This window comes from Lissotriton helveticus, chromosome 5_1 (assembly GCF_964261635.1).
Source record: "Lissotriton helveticus chromosome 5_1, aLisHel1.1, whole genome shotgun sequence".
Taxonomy (NCBI): Eukaryota; Metazoa; Chordata; class Amphibia; order Caudata; family Salamandridae; genus Lissotriton; species Lissotriton helveticus.
In genome coordinates, this window is record NC_136065.1 from 320,999,725 (window position 1) to 321,024,761 (window position 25,037).

Genomic DNA, 25,037 nt, shown 5'->3' on the forward strand with positions numbered 1-25,037 from the left:
GCCCGGGCATAGTATGCCAGTGGGGCTAGATTTTAATTAGTAGTTGAGTCTACTCTGGGTACACCAATTTACCTTCGCTGCATGGTGACCCTATTTTTATATCACACTTGCACGTCAATCTATTACCCTCAATTGAACATGGAAACCCCATTCCCCACACACCCACATGCATCAACCGTCAGTCCTATAAAAAAGATCTCCGATAAAGAGACCCTTCGGGGGACCCGTAGGGAATTGCAGGGCCGGCCCTACGAGGAGCAACCGCCCAATGATGAAGCATGACACCTTTCGGGGTGTGTGAGGGCAACAGAGGACAACAATATGGTTTTCCTATCACTAGTGGGGACTGTTACCTAGGATCCCTGTTCTTTCTCTTTTCTTCCCCTGTTTTTAAATGGGTGACTTTTTGCACCCTTTTGTATGGTTGACTTTTGCACCTTGCATTAGGAACAGTGTTCCCTTTTTTGGTATACATTTATAATTAAGGAGCATGGACACTGGACCTTAAAAAGCTCCTTGGTCCCCCCCTCTTTTGTTGAAGTGCCGATAGGGATGCCAGGTTTTGAACCCTGTGAGGCCTGCGACCGAATGATGTCGGTCACCGACCCTCACCGTCGGTGTCTTCACTGTCTCGGCGTCGACCACGACGACAAGACCTGTTCCGACTGCCAGGCCCTGACTCCGAAAGCTAGGCGGGAGCGGTCACGCAAGCGACTTGAACTCCGGCAGTCCGCCCCGCACCAGGAAAGGTCCCGGTCCGGACGGAGGTTGAGGGACCGGTCGCAGGAGCGGAGCCATCGGAGCTCCGGGAGTCGACATCACTCTTCAGGGTCGAAGTCGTCAGGTAAGCACAAGAAGTCGAAGAGATGTCATCGCTCTTCCGACTCTTTCCTCCCCCCCCCCCCCCCCCCCCCCAACGCTCGCGCGACATGGCCGGGGGTTCAGGTGGCACTGCCCACACGGCACCATCACGTCCGGCCCCATACCCTCCGGTCCCTGGGCCGCGCGCGACGCCAGAGGAGATCGAGCGGTTCCTCATGGCCATGAGGTCCCTCACTCCCCCGATGGGCGCCGCGGCGCCTCCGGGCCCAGCGGACCCGTCTGGGGGCCCTAACGGGTCGGGGGCTTCGGCCCCGACGCCGTCGGGTGCTTCGGCCCCGACGCCGCCTTCGGGCCCGGCGCCGCAGGCCCCCACTGGATCCGGTTCCGGATCCGGGTCGTCGCCGGTGGACTTAACGACCTCCCCGGCGCCGGTCCCTCAGGTGTCACCCCCGGCGCCATCCTCGGGCGGCGCCGTCCCTGATGCCTCCCTCGATCCGGTTCCGGCGCCGCTTTCGACGCCGTTCGGAGAGGTCACTTTCCATGAACCGGCCCCATCATTTGATCCCCCTGAATACCAGGAGATGGGTGATGAGAAGTATTGGGAGGGGTCTGAGGACCCTCTGACACGGGAGTGTCAGTCCCAGGAGGACTGGACAGGTGGACTTGGGGATGCCAGTGATCTGGACACTTCGCCAGTCACTGGTTTTGTCTCCCCTCCTACTGTGGCTACGGAGGAGGGGGCTACCTACAGTGTGGTGCTGATGCGGGCGGCCAAGGCCTTGGGCCTTGAACTCCCCGTCGCGGCCGTGAGGACTAACCTCCAGTCAAGCTCGGCTGAGCCTCTGCTGCAGTTTAATGAGGCCTTGACTGACGTTCTTGTGGGCACTTGGTCCAGGCCCGCTACAGGTTCGCCTGTAGATAGGAACGTGGCCAGACGCCACCGCCCGGCCGCGGGCGACCCTTGTTTCCTGTCCACCCACCCCACCCCTGAGAGCCTGGTGATCCAGGCCTCAAATTTCCAGTCCGCATTCCCGTCGGCTCTGCCTGACAGGTAATCCAAGAGGTTTGAGCAATACGGCAAGAAGGTATTCTCCTCCCTAAGTCTGGGACTGCGGTCTTCCAACACCGCATGCCTCTTGGGCCGCTACACCCACTCCCTGTGGGATACGGCCGCGGACGTGCTGCCAGAATGCCCGTTGGAGGTACGGGCTAAACTCGGCCAAGCCCTTGTGGAGGGCCGAGATGCGGCACGTTATTCTATCCGGTGTGGACTGGATACCACCGACTCACTAGGTAGAGCGATGGCAACGACGGTGGCGATTCGTCGCTACGCCTGGTTGAGGTCCGCCAACTTCTCGGCTGATGTCCAGAATACACTGATGGACATGCCTTTTGATGGCCGTCGCCTTTTTGGCGACAAGGCAGACCATGCGCTTGAGCGTTTTAAAGACTCCAGGGCTACGGCCAAGTCCTTGGGGCTCTCGGTCCCGTGCCAGCAAACGGCTGCTTTTCGCCCCTTTCGTGGCCAAGGAAGGGGTGTACCCACACGTGCTGCCAGCCACGCGCTGCAGGGTAATACCCAACGCGGTGACGGCCGTGGAAACCGCCGTGGCGGAGGTCGGGGACACCGGCGAGGACAGTCCACACCTTCCCCTGCAGCATCCGCCTCAAAACCCTCCTAGTCCGTGCTTTCAGGCCCATGTGTCGCCAGTGGGGGGCAGGGTTCGCCATCACCTCCTCCACTGGCGCACTGTCACGTCGGACAGGTGGGTGCTGCAAATCGTCCGAAGGGGCTACTCCCTCCCCTTCGAGGAGACCCCTCCAGCCATGCCACCGCAGAACCACCGTGTATCGGGGGATCATTTGCGACTTCTGCAGGAGGAAGTTACGGCCCTCTTGGCCAAGGGGGCCATCGAGCGCGTTCCTGGGCCAGAAGTAGGGTGTGGTTGCTACTCCCACTACTTTCTGGTACCCAAGAAGGGCAAAGGGGGCCAAGCCCTATTTTGGATCTACGGAACGTCAACGGCTTCCTCCGGAAGGAGAAGTTCAAAATGCTGACACTGGCTCAGGTCTTAGCTGCCCTGGACCCAGGAGACTGGATGGTAGCGTTGGACTTGCAGGACTCTTATTTCCACATCCCCGTCCTGCAGGCCGACCGGCATTACCTGCGGTTCACGGTAGGCCACGAGCACTTTCAGTTTACCGTGCTCCCCTTCGGCCTTACCAGCGCCCCACGGGTGTTCACGAAGGTGATGGCGGTGGTCGCAGCTCATCTGCGCAGGTTAGGGGTTTCAGTCTTCCCCTACCTCGACGACTGGTTGTTGAAGGCGGGCTCGCCCCAAACAGTCGTCAACCACCTCCAGACGACGGCAAACCTCCTGCACTTGCTGTGGTTTTCCATCAATGTGCCGAAGTCACACCTGTGCCCCTCTCGGAAGCTCCTCTTCATCGGAGCGGTTCTCGACTCGGCGCAGTTTCGGGTTTATCCTCCCGAACAGCGGGTTCGGGACATTCAGGCTACGATTCCACTCTTTCAGCCCTTGTCCCGAGTTTCGGTCAGGTTGACGCTGCGGCCTCTGGGGCTGATGGCCTCCTGCATCCTTCTGGTGCATCACGCCAGGTGGCGGATGCAGGCTCTGCAGTGGAACCTGAAGTTTCAGTGGGCCCAGCATCAGGGCAACCTATCCGACCATGTCCTGATCTCGGAGGGCACTGCGAGACAGCTGCAGTGGTGGCTCACGGACCGCGATTGGGTCAGCGGAAGATCCCTCTCCCTTCCCCAACCGGAGCACGTAGTTGTGACGGACGCGTCCCTCCAGGGCTGGGGAGGCCACATGGGAGAGGCGGAGATCAGAGGCCTCTGGTCTCCGGTGGAGTCCCGGCTCCATATCAACCTTTTGGAGCTGCGGGCGATTCGTCTAGCACTGAAGGCATTCCTCCCCTCTGTTCGGGGGGAGTGTAGTGCAGGTGTTCATGGACAACACCACCGCCATGTGGTACTGCAACAGACAGGGCGGGGTGGGGTCGTGGACCCTTTGCCAGGAGGCTCTGCGCCTCTGGCAGTGGCTGGAACATCAGGGCGTGACCCTGGTGGTTCAACACCTGGCAGGTTCTCTGAACGCCAGGGTGGAAGAACTCAGCCGTCGGTGCATGATGGATCACGTATGGCGTCTGAACTTGGACGTGGCGCAAGGCCTCTTTCAGCAGTGGGGAGAGCCTTGGTTAGATCTATTCGCCACCGAAGAGACCGCGCAATGTCATAAGTTCTGCGCGTTGGAATTTCCAAGGCGGCACTGGCTCGGAGACGTTTTTCGTCGCGAGTGGAGTTGCGGTCTATTGTACGCCTTTCCGCCTATACCACTTCTGCCCAGAGTGCTGAAGAAGATCAAGCGCGACCGGGCCCAGGTTATCCTTGTGGCTCCGGACTGGGCACGAAGGTACTGGTATCCAGAGCTACTCAGTATGTCAGTCGAACCCCCGGTTCGTCTGCCTCTTCAGGAGGACCTTCTGTCGCAGCAGCAGGGGACAGTCCTCCACCCGAACCTGTCCAGTCTCCACCTCCATGCTTGGAGATTGAGCGGCGACAGTTGAGGCCATTTGACTTGCCTCCTGAAGTCTGTAATGTCATTCTGGCAGCCAGGCTTCCCTCCACAAAGTCGGTATACGCCTGCAGGTGGAACAAATTTGTGGCATGGTGCACAGCAAAGGCTATGGATCCTCTTGCTGCCCCTCTTTCTGAGGTTCTTCTCTTCCTTCTTTCTCTTGCCCAGCAGGGCTCTGCTCTGGGCACTATCAAGGGCTACCTTTCTGCCCTTTCAGCCTTCCTAAGGCTGCCTGATCAACCTTCTTTGTTCAAGTCCCCTATTGTAACTCGTTTTCTAAAGGGCATCTCACACGTTCCCTCCTGTTCCGTTTGTGATGCCTCAGTGGGACTTGAACCTGATTCTTACATTTCTGATGTGCGCTCCCTTTGAGCCACTTCACAACTGTCCTCTCCGTTTTCTTACTTTGAAGACTGCTTTCCTGGTTGCCATCACCTCTGCCAGGAGAGTGAGTGAGCTCCAGGCTCTTTCATGTACACCCCCTTTCCTTTCTGTCCATTCGGACAAGGTTGTGTTGCGTACTAAGCCATCTTTCCTGCCCAAGGTTGTCACGGCCTTCCATATCGGGCAGTCTATCACCTTGCCCACCTTCTTTCCGCCACCGCATCCCTCTAAAGAGGAAGAGCGGCTCCACCGTCTGGACCCAAAACGTGTGCTTTCATTCTACTTGGATCGCACACGCCAGTTCCGGGTGGATGGCCAACTCTTTGTTGGTTACGTGGGCGCTAAGAAGGGAAAAGCGGTGCACGAGCGGACCATCTCTCGGTGGATCATCTTGTGTATCCAGGCATGTTACTCCTTGGCTAAAAAGGAGCCCCCTGTTGGATTGCGTGCTCATTCCACCCGGGCCACGGCGACTACAACTGCCCTGGGCCGGGGAGTGCCCTTGCAGGACATTTGCCAGGCAGCTACGTGGGCCTCGCTGCACACGTTTGCAAGACACTACTGCCTGGACAGTCAAGTCCGGAGCGATGGCTTCTTTGGCCGTTCCGTCCTCCAGGACTTTCTGGTGTGATTATTCGCGCCAGGATACTATTTTTTTAGTAACAGAGCGCGCTATAAAAACCTTTAATAATAATAATAATAATTATTGGTTCGCAGACCCACCACCGGGGTTGGTATTGCTGGGGTATCTATTATAAGGTAAGGAATCTATCACTAACGTGTCTCTTTCAGATGCACAAGTTACTACTTGTGTAACGATATATCGGTAAGAGACATTAGTTAGTGATAGATTCCTTACCGACCCACCCATCCTCCCCGTTCTGCGAACCGATATCTAGGGTTAAGGTCATCCCCTTTCAGGGCCCTAGTTTCAATGCCAACAGTGTTGGTTTTTAACATGGCTCAACGCTTCTGGCGCGTAAAAGCTGTCTCTAAGAACGACTTCAGCACGCGGAGGCGGCGTCTAAGTACTCAGACGACGTCATCAAGGCGTCGACGACGGACGCGGAGCCGCAGACGACGCCTACCGACGCGCAAGGGTACTGCTACGCAAAAATTTCCGGATCCAGTCTGACGTCTGGGGATATTCTAAGGTAAGGAATCTATCACTAACTAATGTCTCTTACAGATATATCGTTACACAAGTAGTAACTTGGGCATCTGGAACTACCCGACTACCTGATTAATAGACTCCAGGTGGTCCAGCAAACAGCAACCTACTTCTCAACCTACCAGAACGCACAAGTCCCCTCATTTTTGCGCCCTGCAAAGGCTCTGAGTGAGCAAGAGAATCCTGTTTAAAGTACTGGTGTTAATTCACAAAGCGCTTCATCACACAGGAGCAAGTTATCTGGGCGCCAGAATCAGCTTCTACCTCCCCACTAGGAACCTGTGATCCACAAACGACCTATGGGCAAGGATTTCCAAGATTCACTGTGCCAGAGCAGGAGGGCGGGCCTTTTCCTATATGGGACCATCTGCATGGAATAAGCTCCCTCATAAGGTCCTCTCTGTGGAATACATTTCCATGTTCACAAAAACATTAAAGACATGGCTGTTTGTACAAGACTAGAGATCTTGGCAAAACGTGTGACTCTACCTTGGAGCTGAGCGCCGGGACATTCCTAGAAGTAGCTGTGTTCTATTTAAATCCTTTTTCATTCATTCATGTGACAAGGACTTCAGTATCCCCCTTGGCTAGCATATGTGAAAAAAGACTTTCAGGAGATTGGGCAGGAAAATAAGGCCATGAAAGTATTGCTGCTAAACCATGCTCGCACACAAAGGTCTATAACAGAATGCAAATAATCTTCAATCTCAACTTATTTGCACCCGAGCCCTACAGGTGTTCTGGGACACTATTTGCTTAGCACTCGAGGTCGTTGGAAAAGACCATTACTGTTCCACTTTCCCATCATCTATCTACTCTTCTTTACCTAGGGTACCAAAAAGAAAATACTGCTAGAGCTTGTTCCTGTCCCTGTGTTGGACCGTCCTCTCAATCAGTGCTCCATTTCTTTTCTTTTGTAAATTTTATTTGAAATGTACTAAACTATTTTTATTTCCACTTATGATGAGGACACTGAATGCTGTCACCATGTAGGCTTTTTCATGAGACTAGCAGTTCGATCACAAAGCACTACGCGCTTTAAGTGATTTATAATCATGCTTTTAATTGCTAGCTATTTTTTATTAGTACCTTTCTGTCAATTAATGTTATGTTTTTTAGTATTGGTACTATGATACTGTGTATCAATTTATCTTGTATGATTATTCTGAATATGGTTTTACTATGATGTATGCACTTTTATGGTTGATTTTTGCATCCAAATAAAGGAATCTAAATCACAAGCTTCAACCCATTCAAAACTATGCGGCAAGATTAATGCTTAGACTGAAGATGCAATAACTCCAGTTCTGGCCACCTTGCACTCGTTGACAGTGATAACTAGAATAGGATTTAAATTCATGTGTCTGGTGCACAAAACCATGTTGTCTTCATCTTGCCTTGCTATTAGTTCTCGGTGTTGTCTGTATTAGCCGTCGTGCTCACTCAGAAACAGAACAAACTTCTTTCTGTACCCAAAGTTCACAGCCAAACTTTTGGTGGTCATGCTTGTTCTGGATTGGCAGCTAGGGAGAGGAATTGCCTGCACCCCACACCTTTCTTGAGCTGCAAAAATGTAGGCAGGAGATAAATATTTGGCGGTTTGCTTATTATTTCTACCTTCAATTTTTGTGCTTTTCTTTTAGGTGATTGGCCTTTCTGAGGCCATAGTTTACTTTGCAGTACGAGTTATCCCTCGGGATGAAAAACGCACTTCTCAAAACACCTAAAATAAAATTACCTTACCTTTTGTTATGTATTATGCATTCATTGTGACAAGTACGTTTATTAAAAATATATGTATGAGGGGCGTGGCTAGCAGCCAACGATGGCGGCCGCAGCTTAGAGAGGCTCCCGAGACGAGGCGGCCTCCCACTACAATCCGTAATATTTATCCTCTCTTCGTTGATGTTCTGAGGGGTGAGCCGGACCCGGAGTCCTTGCGGCACCCAGCGCAGCAATTCTGGAAGCGGCGACGGCCCGACTGCACTTCGAAACGCTGAGCAGTGTCCGGGGAGAGGGAGGGCCTATCATGTGCCTGGAAGCAGCGGAGCGGCGGACGGACTGAGGCCGGCCGGAAGTATCCTCAGACCGGCGGCGAGTGGCAGGAAGTGCCGGCCCCCCAGACGTGGTGCCCGAAAATCTGCGGAGCGTCCTCCGGCGACCCGATAACGCGAGCGGAGCCCCTGGGCTTCCAGCGGATGCTGCCGCAGCCGTCAGGTCCAGCCCAGGGGTGAGGAAAACGCTTCGGACCAACGACGTGAAGCCGCCATCTTTCGCGCCTGACGCGCGTCTCACCCTGAATCCCAGCGGCTGCCACCCTTGCTGAACGGAGCTTCACGCAGCCTCCCTGGGAGTGAGCGTGCAGGTCCGCGTTCATTGCGGACCCACTTTTGAGGTCATCGGCGGACGGTCATGTGGCACTCGACTGCAGTGGGGACGGTGAGTTGGAACCCCCCCGCCCCCTCCTGAAAAGACATTGGGAAGAGTTGGCGGGACACTGGCAGCAAACAGACTGGGGGGCACTGAGGCTCAGTGAAACACGGGGACACGTCCCAGTGTTGGAAACAACCCCATTACACCTCGCCAGGCCTGCTGACAGACACACTATAAGCATAGTGGCTCGACGAGACGCCTGTGTTGCGGCATTGGTGGGAGGGGTGCCGCATTGATTTCTTTGGAACTGATAACACCCTGCCCGGCCTCGTGTTTCTTTAGGGGACGAGGCTCTCCCTCACGACGGATTTGACTGCGTTGCCGTCACACGGACAACAATTGAGACACGGGCCCCCCCTCGGCCCGTACACCGACACTTAGTGGCAGATTGCAACGCCGGTGAACAATACGTCATGTCTAACAGAGGCCCCAAGCACAGCACTACCCAGGCCAGGCTGGACAAGTTTGCCTATGGGGGGCAGACTCCTCCCCAGGAACAGCGCAAAAACGCGGGGAAAACAACGGAGACCGAGGGGGCAAAAAAGGCCACTATTGAGGATGTATTGGCAGCATTGGCTCAGGTGCAAGCAACGGTGGGAGCGACAGCCACTGAGGTCACCTTGATACGGGCGGACCTCCAGAAAATAAACGAAAGGGTTAAACAGGTTGAGGTGGTCACCAAATCCTTGGTCGAAGATGTGTCCGAATTACAAACGGCGGTGGAACGACTGCAAACTGATAACAAATTGCTCAGAGACAAACTGGACGACCAAGAAGGACGCTCCCGGCGTAACAACGTCCGAATTTTAGGTGTGCCAGAATCGGAAGACACGGGGGCAATGGACCTCTACGTGGAAGACATGATCAAAACCAAACTCCAGCCTAAGGGGCTCTCGAACTTCTTCTCAGTGGAAAGAGCCCACAGAGTACCAGGGGGGAAGCCTAAAACAGGGGGCCCGCCTCGGCCAATCCTGGCAAGGCTGTTCAACTTCAGAGACCGCGACGCCATCCTGCAAGCAGCAAGAGTGGCGCCGGCCATTCAGATCCAGAACTCGAGGGTAGCCTTCTTCCCGGACTACACGGCCGAGGTGTCCAGGAGGAGGAGGACGTTTCTGGAGGTGAAAAAAACGTTGAGGGAGAAGGAACTACCGTATTCGATGCTGTTTCCGGCCCGACTGCGAGTAGTAGCAGACAAAAAGGTGTGGTTTTTCGACTCCCCGGACGCTGCCCGGGACTGGCTTGAGGGATGGCAAACTGTTGACCGGCAGCGCAGAACCCACAGATCAACTCACGAACGCAGAGGAGACAGCAGGAACGGCTCACAAACGTCTGGTCGAGGAGAAGGAGTGGAGGGCTCTCCCTCCCATGGATTTGCAGGAGCCGGTGGAGAGGAATAACCCCTACTCCGGGACTCGTATTAGTGGCAATCGCTGACCATTGACACACGGTTTCAAATGCTGCAGTTGGACTCTGGCATGGCTACCCCGGGACCACGCAGGGATGCCGCCTGCTCGGGGAGACGCTCTCCCCTCTACACGCAAGTACACTGGTTGTGGGATGGGTCAAGCACTCTGCTCAGTTGGGGGGGCGGGCAGTTGAAGGTCCGTTAGGCAGGGGTGCAGGGAGGGGGGATTGGGGAAGGGAATGTTCTTTTGCAGTTAGGAATACGCATACACGGTCAAACACGAAGACTAGGCTTCCACATGAGTCAATCCCGAATGGGATGGGAGTGCGAGGATCTGCAGCCTCCATGAAGACCTTTAGCAACTTCCTGCACGACTATACACCCAACACTCATGCTACACTTGCCCACCGATGTACCATGGAACCCGTTGCACAGGTTGAGTCGAGGACAATTGTGATGTACAAGGGCGATTTACATATGCTTGGACATTCGCGCAGTGGACCTAGCTCCTCTGTGGGGATCCCAAGCAGTTTGTCGTATAGCCTTACGGATAACTGTGGGGCTGTGTATCTGGTTGCATGTGCTATCATTGTCATACCCATGAATGGCCGAAGAAGTTTCACTCACTGACTCGGGCCAGCAAGCCCTGTGCCTAAAAATACTGGCGTGGAATGTGCGGGGGCTGGGTGATAAGGTGAAAAGGGGGCTGGTGCTTAATGAGCTGAAAAGGCTGAAACCTGCAATAGCACTACTGCAGGAAACGCACTTAACAGGGGGGGCTTCCAAAGCACTGGACAGGAAAGGATATAAAATGGCAATACACTCCGAATTCACGTCAGGATCCAGGGGAACGGGTGTACTACTCCACAGGTCCTCCAGGTTCATTCCCTTGCAAACTAAGACTGATGATCTGGGGTGTTTCGCAGTGGTGCAAGGACAATGGGAGGGTCGGCTCCTCAATCTGGTTTCTGTGTATATCCCCCCTGCGCTCCACTCCGTACAGCTGCCAAAGCTAGCGGACTTTCTACTGACCCTTCCCGAAGGGGATGTTATTCTGGGGGGAGATTTTAATGCCACCATAGACACTCAATTAGATAGGTTCCCGGCTACACCTCCAGTAGGGGGACCCTCCCGCTTCCAACGCTTTCTGACCGCTATTGGCCTGATCGATATATGGAGACACACCCACCCTCAGACTAAACAATACACCTTTCACTCTGCAGTGCACGGTAGCATGTCTAGAATTGACTACCTCCTGGCGCTGGGAAATGGCATCCAACATGTAGATACCATAGACATTCACCCAAGGGGCATCTCGGACCACTCCCCAATCACGCTGACACTATCCACACGAGAGAAGGCGCGTAAGCGGGTCTATCCCATACACGCTTCATACCTCAAAATTCCCCAAGTCCGCAAGGCACTCAAACGAATGACGACATTATATTTCACTGAAAACACGGGGTCAGTGGGCTCCTCAGAAACCTTATGGGAGGCTTACAAGACAGTGTTAAGGGGCCAAGCCATGAACTCGATCACGGGCTACAAACGGACACAAACTCAAGAATTGAATATCTTGGACTTAAAACTACGGGACTTGACGACGGCACACGAATTGAACCCCACCCCGACCTCGCTACACGCATTACACCTCCAACAACAGCTTTACTCGGACCACTTGCGGACCCAGGTCCAGAGACACATAACTGACACTCAGAATAGGATATACGAGGTTGGGGACAAGGCGGGCAAACTACTGGCATGGCTCGATAAAAAAGGGGGAAGCTCTAGAGGAATCCAACAATTAAGAGATAACAGGGGAGTGTTACACACGAACCCGGAACGCATAGTAGAAGCGCTTGCGACCCACTATAAAGGAGTCTACACCCCTGAACAAGTGATAACTCCTGAGACTGCCAGAGCAGCCTTAGAATGTATCGAGGTCCAGACTCTCTCCCCAGAGGCAGCTACAGACTTAGACATAGACATTACTGAGGATGAGATCCAAAGGGCTATCCATGACTTAAATCCGGGCAAAGCGCTCGGACCGAACGGCGTACCTATAGAATGGTATCAATTGGCATCGGAGAGCCTAAGTACACATCTGCTAGCAATGTTCACGGAATGTTTGGTGAACGGGGTACTTCCACCTGATCAGAGATTGGCCACGATCGTATCTATCCCCAAGCCGGGGAAACCGCCGAAGGAATGCTCCTCATATCGGCCCATCTCGCTGCTTAATGCAGAAACCAAAATCCTTGCCAAGCTTCTAGCCAACAGGATCCTGCCTCATCTGCCAGACATCATACATCCGGATCAATCCGGCTTTATGCCCCGTAGAAACACAGCGCTGAACCTGCGCAGACTACATGGGGCCCTAGCCAGGGCGGACATGCTATCAACACAAGCGGCTATCTTGAGCCTGGACGCCAAGATGGCCTTTGACCTTGTGGAGTGGAACTATTTGTTCGAAGTCCTGTTGCGTTTGGGATTCGGCCCCAAATTCATTGCTTGGATTAAATTGCTCTATGCAGACCCGGTAGCGCAGGTAGCGGCGAATGGCCATATCTCCAGCTCCTTCCCTCTAGGGAGAGGCACACGACAGGGTTGCCCCCTATCGCCATTGCTCTTTGCGATTTCCCTGGAACCCTTGGCCACCTTAATACGGACATCCCCGCTGCTGAGGGGGATACGTTGGGAGAAGGGCTGGGAAGACCGGCTCTCCCTATATGCCGATGACATGCTAGTCTACTTAACTAACCCCGAACAGGGTATACCGGTACTCCAACAATTATGTGACGAACACGGCGCAGTGTCTGGGTACACGATTAATTGGAACAAGTCGGAGATGTATGTGCTGAAGGGTCCGACTTCATCGCTTTCGTTGAACTGCCCCCTAAAGACGGCTGGATCCTCCTTTAAATACTTAGGTATACATGTTACGAGGGACCCGGCGGAATTTATGGATAAAAATTTGGGACCTCCTCTGGCGGGACTCAAACAGGATGTCCAGTTTTGGGCGGGACTGCCCCTAATGATACTGGGAAGGGCTGCACTATACAAAATGAAGTCCCTCCCTCGATTTTTATATATACTTGAAAACACCCCTTACCCGGTGACTCCGAGACTCTTTCAAAAGATCGCAGCATTGGTTTCGACCCTGCTGTGGGGGAACCTTCCGGCCCGCATTGCTCAGACCAAGCTGCATAGGGGCTGGTATGAGGGCGGAATTGCACTGCCTAATCTGAAGTTATATTATTGGGCAGCGCAACTAAAACCCATCAACCAATGGCTACACACTCCGCAAACTGAACCGGCGTATCAAGCAGACAGGGCGCAATTGGGTACGGCTAGTCTACTGGCTCCGTTATACGACAGGAATAAATTGCGCAAATTGATGGGGCCCACCAAACTATCAGCGACGCTATGGCACACGGCAACGGCAACGCTCGGATGGAAGGGGAAACTGACCAAACTGACCCCACTATGGGACTCTCGAGCCCTAGGTAACATGAGAAACAGCAGGGGGTTCTCCCACTGGGATACTATTGGAATTTCCACGGTTGGGGATCTCTGGGACAGAGGAGCGGTGATACCTTTTGATAGGTTGAGAGACCTATACGATATGGGAGAGAGAGAATTGTACAGGTACATACAGATACAACATGCATTACTCACAGCCCTGCCCCCTGGCACCGAGCTGCCGGAGTCCTCCCCGCTCGAAGACCGCCTTCTCACGGAATTTATGGTAGATCGCGCGACTTCCCTTATATATCGTAAGTTACTTAACAACCTTCCAGACCCCTTGGCCCAACTAAAAGAGAAATGGGAGGGTGACACTTGTGACATGGACGAACAGGAGTGGAACGAAGAGCTGGCGTCGCCCAAGGAGGTAGGGATCTCCGCTCGGCTGAGGCTAGTGCAGTTGAAAGTGTTGCATAGGACATACTACACTAGGACTATGCTACACCGTATTGCTAGAGCACAACACCCTTACTGCCTGCGTGGGTGCGGGGAGGAGGGTACATTTTACCACACCTTATGGGACTGCCCTCTTATCTTAGAGTTCTGGAGGCAAATAATGCGCATGATGTCACAGGCGTTGGAGATCTCGTTGCTGCCCGAACCACGTAGGTGCCTACTGAATGTGTGAGAACCTACAGACTTATCCAGGCATGCTCGTCTTTGGGTCACGGTGGGCCTGATCGTCGCTAAGCGAGACATAGCGCAGAAGTGGGGGGCGGCAGATGCCCCTACGAAGTCACAGTGGTGCCTTAACATGGACAGAGTCATGGTGACAGAGAGAGCAGTGTACGCTGGTAGAGCGTGCCCGGGGAAGAGGCATAAAATCTGGACTAAGTGGAACGAGTATAGGGGTGAAATTTGTGATCCCCTGCCATTAGAGGACCAAGAATTATCGGACGAAGAGGGGGAAGAGGAGTAGACTACATCCTGAACAGTGATGGGGGGCCATGGACACTAGATACGCCTAAGTCTAAAGGGAGGTGCCCGGCGGCTTGTGGATAAGGGACCTGGGTAACAGAGTCCGCGTAAGCCTGACTACTCACGCATATAGAGTTCATGGGGGGGCTGGTGAGACCAAGGGTGGAGGCTATAGGGAAGGGGCTTCTGTACACTTAGTGGATGCGACCTTTTAACCGAATGTTTGACCAAGATGTGATTCCTCGAATTGTTTCTGTTGTTGTTGTTTTGCATATAGAAAACCAAGAACCGATACGAACGAATGACTCATTAGCGGTACTGTACCTTTTGATTGTGGCAATTGCATGGTGCTTTATGACCCGAATCGTTGATCCCAGTCTGTTTTCACTGCATTTTGCTAATAAGAATGTGATAGCGGCCGGCCCCATGGGTTGTAGGCCAACAGCTGTGTGAACTTGAAGGTGCAATAAAGGTTTTTGGGAGAAAAAAAAAAATATATATATATATATATATATGTATGTTCCTGCTCGTTTTGGGGCAGGGATTCACAATGCAAACTGGCCCCACGCTTGCAGGTACAGTAAAAATTTAAAGGTGTTCACTAAGTCTGTTTTTAGAGAAAATAACAGAGTGGGGGCACCTTTTAAGTTTCTTTAGATCAAATAAAAAATGCAAAACACTTACTCTCCTCATCGATTTTTAAGTCTTCATTCTTTTTAATCTTTTCTGCGATTTCTTTCTCGTTGAAGCCTTTGCTGGCCAGGAATTTGATCTTGTATTCATCCCAGGACACATGACCTAGACAAAGTAAAACAAATGAGGAGCTATGAGCCAATGCGAACTAAAAGAAATAAAGCACAGGACCCGCCCTATAGTCCTGCACAAGTCCTAATCTCAGGACTGGGCACCAGACGGCCCTCAATAGGAGACAGTACAGATCTACCCAGCAAGGCCATCACTGCAGATGAGTGGGCATCATACATGTCAGTCCTCAACAGCGTGCAATGGTCTAACCTGCAAAACACTTACACTGCATATGACTGCATACAAGCAGACGCTCCCTACATGCACTGCCCAGAGCAAAACTGTCACAACATGAATACATACAATATACAATGCAGATGTACATAAAAGAGATTTTTGCAACTCCAAGAGCAGCAGTAGGACTATTTCACATGAATATTGTATTTCATAGCTTGTATTTTATAGCTTGTAATTAAATCCCGGACATAGGAGAAATACCAACTTTCACAGCAAGACCTATTCTTCAAGTGACATATGAGACAAAGGGGACAGGAAAACCCAGACACCAATGCTTTCAATTGTTAGATTGAATACCTTTTCTGTTAAACAGAGCTGTCCTAATCAATGAGGTTTTTTTGTAATTTAAAAGGAAATGCGTTTCCGGACTATATATTTAGCCACCAATCTAAAAAGTACATTTGTATCTTTATGGATAAGGCTTTAATAGAACGAGCATTGTGACCTAGGAAAAGCTTTTCGAACGGTTGGCTTTTGTCCCATAGTGTAGCTAGCAATATCGGAAAGTCAGGGCTTTACTGCAACAGGTTGGTACCTTGGAAGGCTTTTGAGCACAGCCGATCGGTCATATGTTTGGCTTTCAGAGGTATTATCGGAAGGACACCAAATCGATTCATCAGGCATTTTACATAGAAAATGTCATCCTCAACCACCACTGAAGCACTAAAAATCAATGCAGGAGTATCTGTACCGAGTACCTTTTGCAGTTTAATGCTTTCAAGGATTTAATGGGCTCAGGTACTCGGCAGAAAACTACTGCCGTGAGGTAACTGGGTCCTTGCAAAAAGGATTACGTTGACTGTGGATTAATAGCTCCTCTAATGCAGCCAGGCAAACTGGCACATCGTGTGACCGCAGCAAGGCATCCTCAAACACTTCTAATTCTGGAGTAAATTTCACCCAAATTGTGTTTTTCTTATTTATCTGCCATGCATTTACATTATTTAAACCTGCATGCCCAAAAGATAAACTGTACCGAGTACTAATATTTTAGTCTTACCAGCATTCCCCTGCAGATGGCCAAAAGTTCCAGAAAATACCACATACGAGAGATGGCAAAGCAGAAATTCACCCATCAGTAGTGTGTGTGAGGCTCTCAAAGCTGGGCTAAGCAATAAGGCCCAGGAGAGCTCTTGTTAGACGGGAGGGATCCTTATTTATCAGGAAAGTGGGCATGTGAAGAGACTCGCAGGCCTTTGGTGAACAGCAATGCTTTCCTACCATCACCATCAGGGTCCACGGACCGGAAGTGGATCTTGTTCTCCTCCATAGCCTCCTGGAAGTGCTCCTCGGTCTTCTGCATGATCCACTGCTGCATCTCCTTGGCACTGATTTTCCTGTCTCTGTTCACATCGACTCTAAAAACAAAGAAGAATGGAAAAAAAGAATGATGCCAATTTAACCTGGAAAGAAAACTTGAATATCAGGGATACTGTAGCCAGATCACAATTGAGTACTACTATTAGAAACAACAGAAACTCGTGTGAGATCAGACTCTGTCCAGAAGAAAAGCAGAGGGTGTGAGTTTTTCAGCTGTAGAAATTGAGACCGGATTTGGCTCTCTGGAAGATAGTCATGATAGGATTCAGAACCCTGTAGGATCAATAGGTTTTTATATACTGAAGTCATAAAAAGAACAAAGAGAAGATGCAAGTCAATTAACAAAAAGGTCTGATGCAGAGGATGTTTCTCAGGATTACGCAGTCATCATTAATATTACCTTATTTATGAAGTGCACATATAGTAGGAGGGCTTCATAGCACTAGCAAGTGCAGGAACTGAAGAATACACAGGGAAAGGAAAGATGCAATAAAACCGCCCAAAGCAGGTTAACCAACCAAATAAACATCCATTGTCTTTCTGAAATTCAGTTGGTGTTATATGACCGGAGGTAGAGCAGACTTTTATTCCAGATCTTTGTGCAAGGGTCCCTAAAATAATGCACCTCCATTGTGCGGTTGCATAATTAAGCTCAAATGCGGTTATCTGAGTTTGGGGTGCTGGTGGCACTCTGTACAGATCCAAACATTTTTACTGATGGCGTGATATTCAAGCTCATTCTGCAAAGCGAAGTCACGTGATTGGGTTTGTGGTGGACGTTTGAGCCTGGTACAGTCTACAAAACAAGGGCTTGCGTCAGCGTTCATTCCCTGTTGAAGGCTAGACATGTTACTCTCAGCGTGGACCTTTGGCTTCCTTGTTGTAAAGGCATTTACTACCTCATTCCTGCTATGATTTAATGCCCTGTTAAAGATCAGGGGGTCTCCAACTGTCCTAAAATATTCCATAATTTTCGAGATACTTCTGAGTAAAAGGATAGGCCCTAGCTGAACTTGCAGTATTTATGGATCGCCATACCAAGCACGCTTTTAATCTGAGGCTCCATTGGGATGGTTTCCTATGAACGCTTGTGATGCAGAGCCTTAAATGAGATGAGCCTAGCAACTGGGCGAAAGAGAGGAGCTTGTAAAGTCAAAGCAAGAGCTGCGATACAGCAGCACTGAGGCAGAGGTCTGCAGTGTGGTTGCCCACATAGGATGTAAGCATATGCTCCTAGATACAGCCTGCTGGTGTAATCAAAAGTGCAGTAGTTGTCTGTACTGCTGGGATCTGAGATAAGAGAACATTCGTCTAAGCAGTTCAGTTTATGGAGGGGCTATATGTCTATTACATTACTGTATTTCCTTGCTGGGAAAAAGAAGATCAGTTTTGCTCGCTACACTTTCGTCTTCCCTTGGATCAATACCAGCAGACTGCATACATTCTGCAAACAGGTTTGACTTGATAGATCTACTATACTGTATAATACAGAAAGCAGACGATATGGCAGGCTAGCGGGTTCATGTATTAGGTTTCTTCAACACCACTGTAAAGCAGCATAGAAGCAAAGAAAACCACAAACCTCACACCAGAGGCAAACTGGTCTAGAAACGCTGTACCACATGTAGTCGACCACACACTCCCCCCACACAGGACTTGAGGTTTCGATATAAAACCAATTTGAATACAGCATTTATCAAGTGACCCTAATGCCGGGATGTGGGAACAAGCTCATGGTTGCCAAAAAGGATCTGAAAAGCCAACTATTCTATTTGCATCCCGAACGGGTACCCTTTTACACTCTCCAAGCAGAGGTTTGTTTTTTGAGTAAACTGATACTTTGCAGGCCAACAATAGTGTTCTTTCATTTTCACACCATGCACACCTCTCCTCAGTTAACCAGGCTGTGAAGCTCAGTGAAGGGCACATCCTCAAAAATTCAGTTGTGGGTGCCCCAGGTGGGCAAAATATTAAGAAAACCAGATACCGGCTACCGCTGGTACCCACGATAGGTGCCAGATGGAGTCATGGTGTCTCTAGGACTCCCCCAGGAGCCCCCAAACAAAATGTAAGATGTGGGCATCCTGGGTGGGCACCAGGAGACACATAAAACTTATTTAAAAAAGTGATAAAAAAATGAGCGGCAGGAGCCATTCTTTTAATATTCACTGCTCCTTGAAAGGAGCGCCCCATAATGCCCTAGATTCTTTATTTAAAACAATATTTTTTCTTGTGGTGGTGTTCCTAGAAGAGGTAGGGCACAACCAGACATTTTTTATGTTGTTGGGGGCTGCAGGGAGGGCAGAAGCCTCTTGGATCATTAAATCCATGACCCCAGGGCAGCATACCATATTCTTTCAAAGCACTCGTAGTTGGAGATATATGCTCTACAACTCGCGAAAAAAGAAGCCCCTTTTGGTCAGTGCTACGGCTCAATTTTGTAGCTTGAAAAAATGGTCAATAACCTGTTGATTTTTTTTTTTTTAAATAAAGTTTTATTTAACTTTTGTAATGCCAGTCACTATAATTTGTGTCCTAAACTAACTACAACTCTCGCCCTTGCTGTGCACTGCTAATTACCTCACATATTACATCACTCATGGCACGTTCTATGACATCAGCGATAACATCACTGCAACCTCGTTGTTTATTTTAAACAGTATGTTTTAACTGTCAACCAACTGGGACAGAGCGGCTGACTCTGGAGCGCGGGGCTCACGTTTTGATCCCTGGCGCCGGCGGTAGCTCAGCCCAGCATCATGTGACTCTGGGCAATAGTTCACTTAATCTCCGCAATGGCCCCCAGGGCCTTGAAACCACTAAAGGGTGATAGATAGGTTTGTGCTTTACAAATAGGAAATATTAGGATTCTTATTATTATTTTGATGTGTGTGTTTTGAAGTGGAAGGTGTTTTGAATGTGTAACCCTAGAGCTCAGGTGCTGTTGATCAGTTGTGGGGGGAGTGTCAAATGTCCACTGTGAAATTCTTCCTGAACTGGTTCATGATGATGCTCACTGGTGAGCTGGAGAAACTGTTCTACTTCAAATGGGGTTCAGCTTCAAGTGAGGCTTAGACATTGAGTTTTAATTGCTGAAAAGGCAAATACTGAGCCACATAATGTAATTTCTAGATGTGACTTGTAGGTGGAGTTTGTTTTTGTCTGCATGGAGACAGACCGTTATGTTCTTGCAGGCCAGAGGGACTATCGGGGTTTCCATATAGAAAGAAGGAGATTACTAGCGATAGGATGGATCTTTGGGTGACTCTGTAGTTCACAGTGACAGGGGTTGGCTCTGGAGGTGCTCATCAGGATAAGCCGAGATCTGTGGAAGCAGTATTCAGACTAATAAAAAACAATGCCATCACACCACATTCTTGAATAGAGGATAGTTAACGGGGTTTATCCAGCAGATCGGCAGACAGGGATGTGATTTGGAACAGTTGTATATGTGCTGTACGCTGGGTCTGAATACAGATTGCGGCTACTAGAGGAATATTGTCCCAGTCTTTCCAAGGAGCAGAAGACAGCAAACTAGTTGATAATCTTACCCATGAATAGTGTGTGTGTGTGTGTGTGTGTGTCTGCTCTGTAGTTGGTTAGATAATCATGTTCTGTTTTAATTCTTTTGATACTGTCATGATTTGACCAATCTGGGTAGGAATTGGGAAAGTTCCTATGGCGAGAGACGCATTAAAGACATCAATGATAACACCCAGAGTTACCAATACTCTGCCTTTGGCCATGCACAATGGGGGCTACCTACAGGACCAGATCCTCTGCCCAACCCACAGAGCGACCAGCTCACACTGAGGACAACTTTTAGCTGTGAGCAGTGGGGTTGGCTGCAGGGCCTTGCACAACGGCCACCCATCCACAAATGTCAAACCCCAGTTATGCATGACCTACATCGCAGTATAAAGGGGGATTGCTGCACAACCTGACTTCTAGCCAAGCTCCAATCCCAAAACTTCATAGGGCCAACCTCTAAAGCACACAGTCTTTAGCCAAATGCAACAAGGGTTGGACGCAGAACCTACTGGTAATCAGTTTACTAAGCACAGCTTAAAGACCAGCGCTAAAGAAGTTGGCCACTAGGTCTAACATATGACCAGGCCTTACACCCAACACTTCATGGGTGGCCAAACTCCGTTCTACCTAACCTTCAAATGTATGCATGTGTCTGATTTTCAGCCAGAACCTGCACTGAAAATTTTTTGTGAATGGAAAATGATTGTAGCAGTGCCTCAAGCAAATACATCTTTATTATAAAATAATGTTCTAATTCTGTTACTGTACTGTTTAATCTCTTTTTACGTATTTCCTCTGCTAAGAAAACTGGGTCATTTTTTCCTTTTTTAGTTTTCACCTCCCTAGGTGACCCACCCGTGCCCCCCCCTCCCCTGGCAAACCAACCCCTAAATGTTCAGACTTGGAACGTTGGTGGTTTATTAACAGGAGATAAACGAAGACGAATGGCTGAATTGCTCAAATTAACTCCAGTAGATCTACTTTGTCTCCAAGAAACCCATCTGCCATGGGATAAAAAAGCTTGGTTAAATATTAACGGGTACAACATATTGGCTGTCTCTACGCAGACCTCAAATATAAGGGGGGTTGCAATACTCGGGAAAAAAAATCTGGGACTAAGTGTACGACATCTATCAGATCCCCATGGCAGATGGGCCATTTCAAAACTTGCCTGTGGTATTAACATCTGTACAGTTTATGGCTCAAATCTAGACGATTCCACAATTTTTGAAGAACTAGAGATCGAGCTGCCTACATGGCAGGGCCCGTTAATCCTATGTGGAGATTTTAATATTTCATTAATACCACCTGTATCTAATATTCCCTCTAAAATAAAATACAAAGGACGTAAACCCAGAGTTTACAAAGCCCTTAGCAGACTTATCAATAATCTTGGATTAATAGATATGTGGCTACACAACAACCCACATGATCAAGGTTTTACCTACTTCACTCATCCGCATCAAAAGCAGGTTCGAATTGATTACATATTTGCAACCGCAGACCTCGTCCCACTCTCAACTAATAAAAAAATTCCAAGAATAATCTCAGACCACAACGCATTAATTTGTGCAGTTACATTTATTCCTCTTTCTACTCAACAGAGGTCTTGGTCATTTGACCGGAAACTACTTTCTAATACTGAATTTATATTACATATTAAAAATTGGACTGAGGAGTTTTTCAATATAAATCGCTTTAGTGCGTCCAGAAATATAGTCTGGGATTCATATAAATCTGCTTTAAGAGGAGAGATTTCTAGTTTTCAATATGCAGCACGAATACAAGCTAGAAAATGTTATGAAATAAAGTTAATGGATCTAACGAAAGCTGAATTAGAGCACACCTGTTTGATAGAAAAGAACAAAGATTCTAATAATCAATGGCTTCGGGTTGCGGTTTTAAAAGCCGAGCTTAATACTGAGCTAAGTCAAAAAGCTGCTCAAACTTATAGAGCTTATAGAAAGAAGGTCTACGAGACAGGGGAAAAAATAGGTAAACAACTGGCTTTGCGTACGCGTCAAAAAAATGTTTATAATAACATTACTTCTATTGTAGATGGCGGACGCACATACGTTCAACCTATAGATATTATTACCCAATTTCAACAGTACTATCAAAATTTATACTCCGAGGAAGGGAATAATTCTGAAAAAGACATCGATATGTTTTTGTCTCGCTTTCTTAACAATACGGCAGCCATTAACCTGCTAGATGATGGGATGAGAGAAGTACTTGAGGCGGAGATTACACTTGGTGAAGTTGTAGAAGCTCTCTTACTTTTATCTTCAGGCAAAGCAGCAGGCCCGGATAAATTGCCAATTGAAATCTACAAAATTCTTAGCTCCCTACTAAGCCCCTTATTATTGGATCTATTTCTCGGTGTACAGTACAATGGCATTCCCCCACCTTCTTGGGATGAGGCTAGCATTATAGTATTTCCTAAAAAGGGAAAATCACCCAACAGTTGACCTCTTATCGACCTATCTCATTGATAAATTCGGACTCCAAATTATACGCCAAAGTGATGGCTCTTAGACTCAGCAGGGTCATTGGACATCTGGTCTCTCCGTGGCAACATGGCTTCGTTCCGGGTAAGGGGACAACTGATCATATTCGCCGTACTATCGCTTTATTCGATGCCATGTCGGTCACGGGGATCAGATGTCTATGATCCTGCTTGATGCTGAGAAAGCCTTTGACCGTGTCTCGTGGAGCTTTTTATGGGTCGCTATGGCGCGTCTTAATTTCGGCCCCAAATTTCTTAAATCTATACAATCTATGTATCATCAACCCAAAGCAAAAGTCTCAATATTGGGCTTGGAATCAGGTTTCATTAATATAACAAGAGGCACAAGACAAGGCTGTCCTTGCTCTCCTTTACTTTTCGCCCTTTATATTAATCCCCTTATCTTAAATTAATAGAAAATAATAATATAAAGCCGATCTTATGTAACCATTATGAAACCAAAGTTCTGGCATATGCTGATGACATCGCGGTATTAACATCCCACCCGATCGAAGCGCTACAGGAAATCGAACTGCACTCTCTCCAATATGGTAAATATTCGGGTTATTCTCTGAATAAGGGAAAGACCATTGTACTGTGCACCGATAACACTATATGCTTAGATACGAGAAGAGCAAAAACTGCGACATATCTCGGTGTGATTCTTTCCGCTGATATAAAGACTTTAGTTAAAAACAATTTTGACCCCCTTATAGACAAAATTAAAATAGACCTGGATAGGGTAAACGGATTACATCTTTCCATTATAGGCAGAGTGAACTATCAAAAGATGAATATATTACCAAAATGTCTGTACCTCTTTCGCTCTATCCCTTTAATTATAGACTCTAAGATAATTAATTCAATTAATAAACTTACTTCTAAATTTGTGTGGCAACATGGGAAGATTAGACGATCTCTACCTTATCTATCCATTCCGCTCAACAGAGGGGGGCTTACAGCACCGAATATTATTTTGTACCATTGGGCAGCCTTTTTAAAACACCTAAAACCAATGATTCTAGAAATACCCTCTGCCACCGATACTTTTAAAATGTACCATTCCTACAATTTATGAACTAATGCTTGGGCAGGAAGCTTACGGTATGCTATTAAGAAAAACTGAAAATGCCAATTATAAGCAAATCAAGGGTGAGATTATTAAAAGCGCTTGGCTAATCTGGAATCAGATACTTAAACATATACAGATCGGTAAAATTAACCGATATACGCCCCTATTTCAATCGACCATTACCTCCGATCTTGATTTTGAACATACAGCCAAGAAATGGTATAGCCGGGGCATAAGAACAATTAATGAGGTTTGGATAAATGGCCCACAGACTACATTTCAAGATGTAAAAATAAAATGTGGTCTCCCGGAAGGGGATTTCCTCAAATTTGCTCAATTGCATGCAAAATTAAAAGCTAAAAACGATCTAATCAATCTTCAGAAGAACGACCTAATAGAAGCATGCTACCTTGCAAAAACTAGGATAGGAACATTATACAATATTCTATTAATAAATGTCGATGATGATATCGAGAAAACAGAAACTAAATGGGCGGTAAAGTTAAATAATCCCGATATTGATATAGATAAAACACTAGAAATGAGCAATAATTTATTTATGGCTAGTAATTTAAGGGCACAATTGTAAAAAACCATTTATGATTTATATTTTACCCCTGCCAAACTTTTTGCATGGGGCAAAAGGGAAAACGACTTATGCCCACGCTGTTCACAAGGTCCAGCAACGTTAATTCACCTGTTCAGCAGCTGCCCCGAGTTACTTCTATTAAAAAATATGATTGCCTCATTTTGGGAGAAAGTCTTTCATCATAAACTTCCAGAGTCTGATACCTTATATGTTTTGGGATATGACAGCTCGCTAAAGCTAAGTAAATCGGAACAAAGATTATTATTTATAGGTACAGCTGTACTGAGATTAATTTTGTCTGCGCGTTGGAAGGATAGTTTGCCCCCTAGCTTCCAAATGTGGCTAGCTCGCCTTCTCGCGGTCTTTAATTTTGAATCTGCAATATATGCGACTAGGGGAATCAAAACAAAACTTCGTGGTAAAGAACTGTGGCGCCTTATGTCTACCTGGAAAGAAGGTTTATGTCCTAGTGGAATCGGTTAAATTAAATTGGAATCCCTATTTTGTATTCTCTGTTAACGTTTTTTTTTTCTTTCTTTATGATCGCTACGGCATGTATTGCATTACGTTTTACCGAATTTAAATGTAAACACTGAATGTATTGTACATTACGGAATTTATTTATTTAATTTGTATAGAATATGTGTTATCCTTTGTTAATGCTGGTTCTAATAAAAAAAAAAAATTTTTTTTTTTGTGAATGGCCCCTAAATTG

General features: G+C 48.4%; 1 protein-coding gene across 3 annotated transcripts in view; it reads right to left on the reverse strand.

Annotated features, from left to right (window-relative positions):
• The window catches only part of SDF4 (stromal cell derived factor 4), a 187,755-nt gene that overhangs the window by 118,201 nt on the left and 44,517 nt on the right, over positions 1-25,037 (reverse strand). For all 3 annotated transcript variants that reach the window (XM_078642371.1, XM_078642372.1, XM_078642373.1), the window contains exons 3-4: positions 16,523-16,659; positions 14,945-15,058 (exon numbers count right to left, since the gene is read on the reverse strand). In XM_078642371.1, the coding sequence (XP_078498497.1) occupies positions 14,945-15,058; positions 16,523-16,659 (251 nt within the window). The remainder of the gene's footprint in view (positions 1-14,944; positions 15,059-16,522; positions 16,660-25,037) is intronic.